The sequence below is a fragment of the Saccopteryx bilineata genome, chromosome 1 (genome assembly GCF_036850765.1).
Source record: "Saccopteryx bilineata isolate mSacBil1 chromosome 1, mSacBil1_pri_phased_curated, whole genome shotgun sequence".
Lineage (NCBI taxonomy): Eukaryota > Metazoa > Chordata > Mammalia > Chiroptera > Emballonuridae > Saccopteryx > Saccopteryx bilineata.
Genome location: NC_089490.1, coordinates 331012690 through 331025157, shown reverse-complemented (window position 1 = coordinate 331025157; position 12468 = coordinate 331012690). Strand labels below are relative to the sequence as shown.

Here is a 12468-nt window from a genome sequence, read left to right as displayed (position 1 = left end):
AAGAGACAGAGAGATAAAGAGAGAACCAGATAGAAGGTGACAGAAGACAATTTAACTTTGGGGGAGGGGTATACAGCACAATCAAATGTCAAAATAATCTAGAGATGTTTTCTCTCAACATATGTACCCTGATTTATCAATGTCACTGCATTAAATTTAATAAATAAATTTTTAAAAAAAAAGAGAGAAGGAGGGGAGAGGGATAGAGAAGCAGATGGTTTCATCTCCTGTGTGCCCTTGAACTGGAATCAAATTCAGGATATACACATGGCGGGCCAACGCTCTACCACTGAGACAACCTGCCAGGGCCTGGATTATTCTCTATAGCAAGGATTTCGTACTTCAGTAATTTGAAAGAAAATAACTATGTTTTTAAATTTAAAACTGCAGAAGTAAAAACAAATCTAATTTTACCTTATTATGCAACACACAGAGTAAGTCTGCAAACCAACGGAAGGACTGGATGTCCCTGCACACCCAAATGAAATACAGTCTTCTAAGCTTGTATGGCTTCCAGTCATCCCTTAAAAATTAAAATAACACCATAGTGATTAGGACGGCAAAAAAAAAAAAAAAAAAAAGTTAAGAATCCCTGTATCTTTGGAAATTTGTTTTTCATTAGTAAACAACCAATAGAAAAACCAGTCATTTATATCCAAGGGACTGACACAGCATTAGCTATAACTTCCAAATGAATGAAAAATGAAAATACTGAGTCAAAAACATGCTATACTCCATGAATTCAGTGCTCATACTTGAGAATATAATATGTATATCACCCATTTCCAGCTGAAGGTAATAAACTAAACTCCCGGATCAGAATAATCTCAGCCCTGCATCTCAGAAAAAAGCTCTCTACTTTCCCTGACTTCAATCACCCGGCAGGGCTCCAGTCATCATCATTCTTGCCCTGGCTTTTAGGTAAAGGCAGCCAAAAACATTCCAGAAACTGGTTGTTTGTCCCCTTCTTAATATCATTAAAGGAGGAGATTTCACAACCACCTACTATGTAATGCATTCCAGTAACTCTTGATTCCAAGTCTGGATTTCTATTTATAATTAGGAAGTAGGCTTGAGGTTAAGAAAATAGTCTTTTCCCTTTCTTAACTTTAGGTGTCCAAATAACTCACAGTATGTTTTCAGAAACAAATGATTTCTGGCATGCAATATGGTTATTTTTCGAAGAACCTCCAAAGAGGCCCAAATTTATATCAAGTATTTAAAATTGAAATAAAATGTCATTCAAACACATCACTTCAACTTATTATTTCTTTTTTTGTACTCCACAAAACAGACTTTTAATGCAACTTGGGTCTTGAGAAGTGAATGGAATAGATTAGAGAATAAGTTTCCACTGCCATTTTGTTTGTGTATAATGACTAATGATATTAGTCAAGTCATTTTTGCTTATAATCCTAGGACAAAAATGACTGCCTGAAAAAGTATTTCCTGGTTCAGCGGTCTTACCTCTGAAATTTTGATTCTTCCATCTGTTATAAATTTGCTGAGTAACAGACCAAGGAATGAGGGGCTCATTTTGTCATTTCCTCGGAAAAGCTTTTCCTGACTATACTTTCACAATAGCCCCAGCCCTCTACTTCTATATCCCATGAATTCTTCTTCTCATCATAGCTCAAATATTTTCTAAGGTAATTTTTTTCTTTCTTTTTTTTTTACAGAGAGAGAGAGAGAAAGAGTTAGAGAGAGAGGTAGATAGGGACAGACAGGAACAGAGAAATATGAGAAGCATCAATCATTAGTTTTTTGTTGTGACACTTTAGTTGTTCATTGATTACTCTCTCATGTGCCTTGATCATGGGGCTACAGCAGACTGAGTAACCCCTTGCTCGAGCCAGCGACCTTGGGTCCAAGCTGGTGAGCTTTGCTCAAACCAGATGAGCCCACGCTCAAGCTGGCAATCTCGGGGTCTCGAACCTGGGTCCTCTGCATCCCAGTCTGACGCTCTATCCACTGCGTCACCACCTGGTCAGGATAAAGTAATATTATTCATTAATTTCTCACTAGTTTATTTTTACCTCTCCCATTTGAACATAAGCATTTTAAGGGCAGGAACTCAGTTTCATTCAATGCTGTATTACCAGTACCTACCTATATAATAGACTAGCACAAAGGTTCTCAAAAATATTTGTTGGCTGATAGATAAGTAGTGAGTACACTTAACAAGGATGAAGAAGTAGAGAAATGAAGGCTGCTGAAATAACTTTAATGGAGAATACAGACAGAGGAATGCATAATTGTGATACTGACATATTTTACAAAAGAGCATGCTGAAAGCCAAATATCACATATTGAGAATCACTGAATTGGTCACTTTATCAATCAGTAAATGAAGTCCATTCAGAAACAAGTAGAAGGCTTCTGTAAGGAGTTACTTCATACTAAAAGAGAGATGTCTAAAATATTGACAGTACTTTATTTGGACTAATAAAATGGGTCAAAATGACATACAGCAGGGTGTTGAGTATTGAAGCAAATGGAGTTACTCCAATGCCTCCGGCCACACAGAGGCTGACCTCATAGTTCAATGATTCCTCAAATGGGCTTCCAAATGGACCATCAATATATAGCCTGTGGAGAGAAAGACAAAAATGGAAAAGATAAAAATAAGTTAAATTAATTTTCTATAATATATAGCAAACATGCTGAATCCAATTACTAGGCTTTGTGATGGTTCAGGTCTTACTTTATTGTTTCTCACTGTGACAAGCCTAAAAAAACAAGAAATGTTATGAACCATCAATATTAAAACAGTACATCTGTTTCTAAACATGACTTTTTGAGGAAAATATTAATTAAACATATAGAAAAATGTATATAGGGCCATGAAAAATAGCTGGCAAGTTAAAGCTCTGATGATATTATGTTACTATATTTGACTAAATTAAAATACCAACTGCCTTAACATGTCTATATTCAATAAATAATGTTTTCTTTAATGGCAAAGTCAGTACCAGAAATGTTATCAAAACATTTACCATGTGAACATAAAAGTATTAGGAAGAAAGAAAAGAGTCATATTATATTTCTCCTCTTGCCCTGGGTAGATTTTTATTAGTATAGAAACACATTAAAAACAATCTCAACAGAATCTTCAATTACTTGTGATTATACATTCAACTGTGTGTGTGAGAGACAAAGAAGTGAACCCTTCTTAACTGCAAAAAGGTTTGCCAATGTTCACTCAGAATTCACCCTCCCATTCTTTCCTTTAATAAAACATTAATTCCATTCAGGGAAACAAAGCACCAGACAAAACACTCCATTTCTTGTTTGGATGGGTGACTTCTGGTTACTGTGGAGTAAAAGGAAGTGCAACTGGGAAAACCGGAAGGCTCATTGAAAGAAGCTGTCTCTAAAAGTGAGACTAAGAGATATTGATAAGAGCGTGGTGGTTATGGGGGGGGGGGCACAAAGAAAAACTAGATAGAAGGTGACAGAAGACAATCTGACTTTGGGTGATGGGTATGCAACATAATTGAGCGACAAGATAACTTGGACATGTTATCTTTGAATATATGTATCCTGATTTATTGATGTCGCCCCATTAAAAAAATAAAATTATTAAAAAAAAAAGAAAGAAGCTGTCTCAGTTGAAAGCTGCATCTCTTTATTCCTCCTCCTTTCTTTTCTTTTCTCTGGTGCCTACAATATTGCCTTGATAGTCTAAATACTTATCTTTGATAACTATAGAATTACTGTACCATCTATAGCTACCTAGTCTCAGATACCTTTATGCTAATAAATAAATAAAAACATATATAAGGCACTACTATTTTAAATATTTTTTTCTATTGTAAAAATCAAACAAACAAAAAAAACATCATTAAAAATTAGTAACAGTCCTAAAAAGTACATTCATGTTTCAGCCTTACGATACATGTATCTTTTATTGTTTGGAGCGATTGCGACAGATCATTTAAAATTAGGCATGTGCAGGCTTACCAGTTAAGAATTTGCTAAATGAATTAATGAATAGAGAGTCTTTTGACCTTAGGTCTACGGCATGTAGTCTGTGTTATTACTAGTCATTGCCAAAATCTTTCTTCCTGAGCATTCAGTAGACTACATCTCCTGGGTTTTTTGTAGTTATATTAAGCCTTACGTCTAATTCAGACCTCTGGGCTGGAGTGGAAGCAATATATTGCTCACAAAAATTAGGAGATCAGGGCATGTGCAAATACTGCACTACTTTCAGCCTTTTGTATAGTGCTTTTTCATCAATGAAGTAAGTTTACTTGCATCTCATTCACAAAATCGAACTACTTTCTTTGACTTGTCATTTGCTTTTCTGATGTTCTTGTTTAATAAAAAAATAACCAAATGCTTCTTTTTTTATCACTTCATATTCATTTTGAAATGTCCCCAAATTTTTGTGAGCAGTATATGTTACTACTGGAATCAGGCAAAGAAAACTCTTTCCCTCCCAAGGGAACTAAAAGCCGAAGTTGAATCAAAAGACAAAGCCAAATAAATCCTTGACTTAACACTTGAAGGATGCTGTCCTAGAGCTGACTAGACCCACAGAAGACATTTCATGAACAAGAAATAAAGCTTCATCACATTTTCAGGGATATAAAAAGGTTAACTAGTTACTGCAGTAGAACTTAGACCCTCATGACTACATGTTCAATATATACTCAAATCCTGGAAATGTGCAAAATTACTGCTTTTTAAAAAATCACTATATCTATTTAAAAAGCTACTTATTGTACCTCAAGAAAAAACAATCAACGTTTAAATGCCCAAGTTAGTGCTCTAAACAGCAGAAATTCAGAAAATACTGATAGATCAGATAGTTACAATATGCTTAAATTTTATTACATTTATATCTCTCATACATTAAAGCTTACTCAACAAACAAAATACATATTTAAAAGTTAATGAGGCCCTGGCCGGTTGATTCAGTGATAGAGCATCGGCCTGGCGTGCGGAAGTCCCGGGTTCGATTCCCGGCCAGGGCACACAGGAGAGGCGCCCATCTGCTTCTCCACCCCTCCTCCTTTCCGTCCTCTCTGTCTCTCTCTTCCCCTCCCGCAGCCGAGGCTCCATTGGAGCAAAAGATGGCCTGGGCGCTGGGGATGGCTCCTTGGCCTCTGCCCCAGACGCTAGAGTGGCTCTGGTCGCGACAGAGCGACGCCCCGGATGGGCAGAGCATTGCCCCCTGGTGGGCATGCCGGGTGGATCCCGGTCGGGCGCATGTGGGAGTCTGTCTGACTGCCTCCCGGTTTCCAGCTTCAGAAAAGAAAAAAAAAAAAAAGAAGTTAATGATACAATATATTGGATTCTTGACAGAAATCTCAAAATATCAGTGGCTCACAAACAACACATATAAATTGATTCTACCACTTTTCACTACATAAATCCAATTTAGAACATAAACCAATTTAGAAGATAAACATTGAGCAACAAAACTAGGATTAAAAATAAGTACTTCCAATTGAAAAAATAAGATTATTATAAATCTTTACAACTATTTTGAATGCACTAGACTTAATGCAATCTTCCCTTAATCAGTCTTTCATTCCTCCATTCAACAAACGGTTTTCTGTTCTGTGCCCCATACTGTACAACGTGCCTGGGATACAGAAGCGAACAAGGTAGAAAAAGTCCCTGGCCTCATAGTTCTTTGCTTCTGGTGGGAAAGGGACTCGCTCATAAATAAAGATATGAAAAGGTATATGATATATACCACATAGTGATCAATTCTTTTTAAAATAGGTAAAATAATAATTACTGAAGCTAGGTGACTGAGTACATGAAAGTTCATTACACTATTCTGTTTACTTTTGTATATGCTTGAAATTTTACAGAGGCAGTTTAGAGGCAGAGTCAGAGAAGGCCTCTCTCTGTGATTCTAGGCATTTACTAGGGTTAGGATCATCAGCATGTTACTTGTCTTCTCTAAATCTGATTTCCTACATCTCTAAAAGGAATAATCAGATATGACAACACAGAAAAAGCCTGCTAAGAATTGTAGAGGGCCCAAATGATCAGAAAAATGTGTTCTGTGGGTTTTATTGTTGTTAACGGCATCAGTGAGCACCTACACAGTCCAGGGTCAGGTCATCTGAGAAGCCCAGCTTGAATACAAGAAGTGGACTAAGTTCAGTATGAGATGAAAAATGTAGATGGGAATGTGGTTTTAAAACCTTAGAGAATTAGCTGTTTTCTTATTGGAAATGTTTTTTGCACAAAGTAAAATAAAATTTTGATTTTTTGAAAGGAGAGATGAAAAATGAAATTATTGGCAATTGGTTACTTGGCCACACCTGGGTTTTTGAGGAAGTCAGAAAGAGGAACTACTTAAATCACTTTTTACATATTTGATCCAATTAATGTACAAAATCTGCTGCCTTTAATTTATGAACAGTGATTTTTCTCCCTAACTTAGTACCTTGTCTTTAAAAAGTATGCTATATTACTACTATCATTATATCTGTGACAAGATTACAGAAAGTAAATTTAAAGTCTTACAACAAAATAGTGCAGGTAAGATCAACCTGACATACTTTTTAAAGTTCAATGGATGACTAATGAAAAGTTTCTTTATGAAGATTGTGGCTCTAAGAGAATTCTCAGAAAAAAATTTCTTTCCTGACTGTTCAGAAATTTACAAACATTTCTGAAATAGTGACGTTTTTCCTGTGAAAATACAGTCCATTAAATGTGAATGGATTTAATTGTTTTAACGAGTAGCACGGATAAGCTGACATACCAGTTATAACAGATCTTTTCTCAGTAGAGAAATCAATCAGCTACAAATCAACTATGCCAAAAGATAAAAGTACAACCAACACTTTTGAAATCTCATTTCCCAACACTTCCTATCATGTCTCCCCAAACACAGTCATACCATAATAAATTAAAATAGAACTTAGACAAGAGAGGAGAGAACTAGTCAGAATTCAGACAACTGAAGAAAAACATTTTAATTAAAAGGATATTAATTTTACCAGTATTTCCCAAAAGGGATTTCAAAGAACAGTAATATAAGGGGGAGGGAAAGTATTTCATGGTGAAATAAATTTGAGAAATATGTTGCTTTATTTTATTTGTTTCTTTGTTTTAAAATATATTTAATTCAAAATATCTCCAAGTTTTTAACATGACAACCTGCCTTAATTATCTCCAAGTAGAGGATACAAATACTTTGTAAACATCTTTAACCACAAATTTTTTTCTCCACAAAATGTCTGTTAAGATTTTAGAGGCTAGAGAACAATTTAGGAAATGGAGACCTGGGATCAAGAAAAAAAAAGTATTGTTCTTTAATAGGCTACCTCCTGTGTGACGCTTCACAAAGGATAAGTTTAGCTGCAATAGACATTGCAAACATTATTTTAAAGGTTAAATAAATAGAGGGACTTAATGTGCTTGCTTTTATTTAATTCAGCATATCACAATAGAAAGTTCACTATTAGGCCCACTATGACCTGCGGCAGCAATATCTGTACTCAAGTAGGTTATAAAGATGAAATTGGCTTCGTATGATATTCTCAAGATCTATCCGTGTGGTCACAAATTTTGAGACTATTATGCTAAGCAAAATAAGTCAGAAAAGGTCAAGAAATAGATTATGATTTTACTCAGATGGGATATAAAACTGAAAGCAACAAATGAACAAACAAGACAAACGGACAACTCATAGACACAGACATCAGTCTGGTGGTTACCAAGGAAAGGGTGAGAGAGGTGCTACAGGGTGAAGGAGGGAGAAATGGTGACAGAGATTTGACTCAGGGTGAGGAACACACAATGAGATTCACAGGTGATGTACTGTAGAATTGTACACCTAAAACTTATATAATTTTATCAACCAATGTAACTCCAGTAAATTTAATAAAAAGGAGGGAAAAAATAATATACTTTAAGTCATCTCAAAAATTTATATTTAAACCGTGAACTATAAGCTTCTCAAAGAGAAAAGAATTGTTTTTTACTAATCTCTATATCCCTGGAACTTATCCAAGTTTTGTCAATTAAAAGGTGACTTAAGAAAATAGTAAGGGTTAAAAGAAAAAAAAAAAGTGGCAAGGACAAAACAGCATAAAATAGGGCACAATTTGAGAAGTAACTTGCGTGTGTTAAATATCTGTATTGCATATACCAGTGCTCTGTACTTTTCCCATCTGTCATAATCTTGACACTGTATGAGGTATGTTTACTACCCCATTCAACAAATGAGGAACCCGATGTCACAGTGGTGCCAGGACCAGTGTAAGGTTCCACACCTCCTAGATGGAATGCCCTTCGGACCGACACTGTGGTATGAGGAGGACCGGGAACTAACCAACCTGACTGTACGCAGGCAGGAGAGGAGGAGCACGCCTGCGCACAGCTACTCCGTGAGAGCAGCCCTGTGCTCGGTCATGCAGGTGAGAAAAGTGGAAGTATTCTGTACAGACACTATGCTAATGATAGTCTTTGCAGAGATAGTGAAAATGAGACTATTATTCTCAGCAAAAGCTAGATGAAGTCAAAAGTTGGAATTGTTCCGTGGTGTTCAGGTGTTATAGTCATGCATTTATAACTTTAAAAAAATATATTTTATTATAGAGAACCCAGCAAGGGTGGGGCGGGGAGGCAGCTTTGCTGTTCCATTCTGAAATTCCCCATCCCTAAGTTCTCTGTGACCATAAAAGGATCATTTAATTACACACTTTAATAAATGTATGTTTCTTAGAGATTAAAATTTCACATTATACAATAAAAGAATAGGCTTTACTCTATGAATATACTTTAAAGAATAAAAATATGTTGTGTTAGCCTAAGACAAAAGATTTTGCCATTATTAGCCATATACAATGAAAGAATAGGCTAGGAGAGGACAGTATAAAAAGGGAAACTAAATTTTTTTTCTTAATAGCCATTAGGTGAATAACAACTGAACAATTTTATGATGTTTAAGACACATCTATATAAATTTCTGATTCAATCTCAAACCAATCCTATATTAGTAAAATCAGGCAAAAAATGGGTATTTTTCCACATATTCTAGCAGGGTTGATGTCAAAGGAGATGTTACCATTAATGAAGTTTTACACTATAACAAGCCTCTAGGGCAGTGAAGTTTCCATCGGGAATAGCTCTCTTTGAACTACACTAGACAACCAAGGATTTTTTTTTCTGACAAAAATAAATTTATAGGCCTAAGCTTTTTGTTTATGTTAAGATACTACAATGTAAAACTACTAGCCTTTTCCTTGCCTATCCTTACAACAACAGAGCTATGTGATTGGCATAATGCTGCATGCTGATGAATTATTGATAATTACTAAATGAGAGGTAATGGTGCTATTCCACTTTATTGATTAAGAAGCTAAGGTTCTGGAAGTTTAAATTTTGGCTCAAAACCACATATCTGTAAGTGACATATCTATCATCCGAATGAACTCCATTTTTGTAACAAAACAAACCAAAACAGTCTTCCTCAAACAGGAGTTTGTTCTAATTCTTTTATTCAGAGAAATAATCAATGGAAACTTCAATCAGTGATTAGTAACTCTTTATGCCTGCAGATATTTTTACCTTAAAGTCTATCTTATCTGAAACAATTATTCTTAAACTAGAATCTCTCTGCCATATCCTCACCTTCTTTAACTTTCAGCCTTTCTACATCTTTATGTTTTGTGTGAATATCTTGAAAACAGCGTATTGCTCTATTTTATTTTCTCATTCCAATCCGGCAGGCTTTTCTTTTGAACTGTAGAATTTAGTTCAATTATGTTGGATTGCTCACCAAAATATTATCTTGTACTGTTTGTCCCATTTTATCTTGTTTCTTACTCCCCCCTTTCTTTTGATTACTTTTACATTAATTGTTGGTCTCTGTCTTAGTATTCTATAAGTAAATTATATTTCCCATGGTGAATTTATTTTTACTATGTTGCTTGAGATTTATTGGTAACCTTGAATAGAGCTATTATTTCAACTATTACATCTCCTACCCACACTTTCTCTCTCTCTCTTTCCCTTCCTTTTGGATCTCTAATGTAAAGAAATGCAGGAACTTCTCACTTCATCCACCATATCTCTCAACCTTTCTTTCCTTTTATCCATATCTTAGTCTCTCTGTGATGCATTCTGAATAATTATTTCAGTTCTATTTGACAATTAATTTATTCTCAATATGGGTATTTTATCTTCCATTTCTAGAAATTCTATTAGTTTTTCAAAAGTACCTTGAGAAATTTTATTGTCCCATGTGTGTTAATCATTATTTTAATGCTATTTTACTTTTTTAACCACATTAGACATTTGTATTATACTTTTGGAGTATATGATTTCTACTAACATGTGCTCGTGGTGTTTTGCTCATTTAAAAAAAAAATTGAGTTCATATTCCTTGGTGCCTTGTGTATAGTAATCTTTTGAGAATTAAATTATGTCCCTCAAAAGAGGATTTTCCTTTTCCTTTTCCAGACAACAGGAGAACCCTATAAATCTGAAATCACTTTAAATTAAATTCTAGTCTCTGGAATTGGGCTACATATACATTCACTGTTCCAACCAAAGTGAGACAGAGCTTGTGGGTACTAAATATCAGGGGAGATTTTTAAAACATTTTTCTCAGAGCCAAGAACATACCAAGTCAATTTATCCCTACTATCTCCTTCTGCAGAGCACACTATTTAATCTCTACTTTATCTAGGGATGTTTCACTTAAAGGGTTTAGGTCATTTTCAGGGGTCTCTGATCTGCTATCCAACTATCCTCACAGCCAGGATTTATCTCTGTCCACCACACATACGGCCCACTAAAACCAGCCTTAATATTTGGGGGAATAAATAGGTGGGTAAAAGCAAGTATGTACTCGAACACTCACTTCACTTACTCATCTAGATAGGAAGTGTCTTATGGTTTATGACCCTAAACAATTTCCTTCCTGCCCTACCTAACATTTCAAACATTCATTAAGAATTATAAATGTGTTTGTTTGTTTGTTCTTTGTTGTTGTTGGTTGCCAGATGGGAGGGGAGTGGGGAGCTGGCTGCAAAAGGTAAAGGGATTAAGAAGTACAAATTGGTAGTTACAAAATATTCATGGAATGTAAAGTACAGTCTAGGGGATATAGTCAATAGTACTGTAATAACTACGTATAGTGCCAGGTGTGTACTAGAGTGGTTGGGAGGATCACTTGATAAGTTATACAAATGTCTAACCACTATGCTGCACACTTAAAACTAATATAATATCAAATGTCAACTATAATTAAATAATAAAAAGTTTTAACCTTATTATTGTGTGTATATTAAGGAATATTTTTAGTTTTTTCTGTACCAGAAAGATTATTATTGAGCACATAGTATACTATATTATGTTTATTTTTCACTGTTAAATGCATTCACATATTGTAGATCGATCTCCACTATTGGACTTAATTCTTATAGAAAGTCTTTTGAAAAGGTTTTTTTGTCTTTTGATTTTGTTTCTTGTGCTGGATAATGGAGGATTGATCTGCTAACATTCAACTTGAAACTTTCATTGATATGTACTATTTCAAATATAAAATAAGAGCTACCAAACTCTTTAAACTGTCCCAGTACTATGTAGTTAACTGGAAACATGAATTATAAACTGAACAACCCCTAGTGAATTTTAAATATAACATCTATCTAGCCAAATTTCACACCCCACTCCAACATATACTTAACCCTTTGAGTAATATTTTTCATTCTCACTGACCCCCAGGAGTGAGTTTTTTTTCTCAAAAAATGAAATTAATTCCAGTTTTATTAATTTAAAATCATGTTTGTTTGATAACTAATTTATGGAAACAAGAAGAACATACATTTGCCATACACATTTTTAAAATAAAGATTTGTGTTATCTGGACGGTCAGGAGGCACAGAGACCTGCATGAACGTTCATGCTGCTCAAAGGGTCAAACACAGCTGCAACCCTTACTAACATAACATTATCTCCGAAAGCTTTCAGAGGGCATAGTTATAGTTCAATATTCTTTAAGACTGAAAGTACTCCTTATTGATCAATGTCACCCCATTAAATGTAATTTTCTAAATAAAATTTTTAAACCAGAATTTAATTTAGATCTATAGACTTTTGCACTACAGCCTTTCCAACAAAAAGTGCTATTTTATAAATTGTATTGCATTTGAACTGTTGTTTATTTACATGGTAATGAATCATTTTATTTTCTGTGACTTGGTATATGCCTTTAGGCTCAAATATTTCAGTTTTTCTTTTTGGGTCAATCCATCCTTCTCTTAGCTCTTCTCCTTTTTCTACATGTCAATGTATCTTCCTCAAAAGCAAGGTGTAGAGCAGTTGCTTATCTTAACTGCTGGCTCGTCTTATCTTATACAAACTTTCAAACCCCAAATTTCTTTGCACTATATTTTCTTTTTGACATCTCTTTTCCATTAGTTTAGAGAGCTCCCCTTAATGAAGGAATAGACCATGGCTTTTTATTATTAGTATGCACCT

General features: G+C 34.8%; 1 protein-coding gene across 2 annotated transcripts in view; it reads right to left on the bottom strand.

The window, feature by feature from the left end:
* NOX4 (NADPH oxidase 4) overlaps positions 1–12468 on the bottom strand; it is a 197179-nt gene that overhangs the window by 32522 nt on the left and 152189 nt on the right. For both annotated transcript variants that reach the window (XM_066248545.1, XM_066248550.1), the window contains exons 14-15: positions 2470–2589; positions 415–523 (exon numbers count right to left, since the gene is read on the bottom strand). In XM_066248545.1, the coding sequence (XP_066104642.1) occupies positions 415–523; positions 2470–2589 (229 nt within the window). The remainder of the gene's footprint in view (positions 1–414; positions 524–2469; positions 2590–12468) is intronic.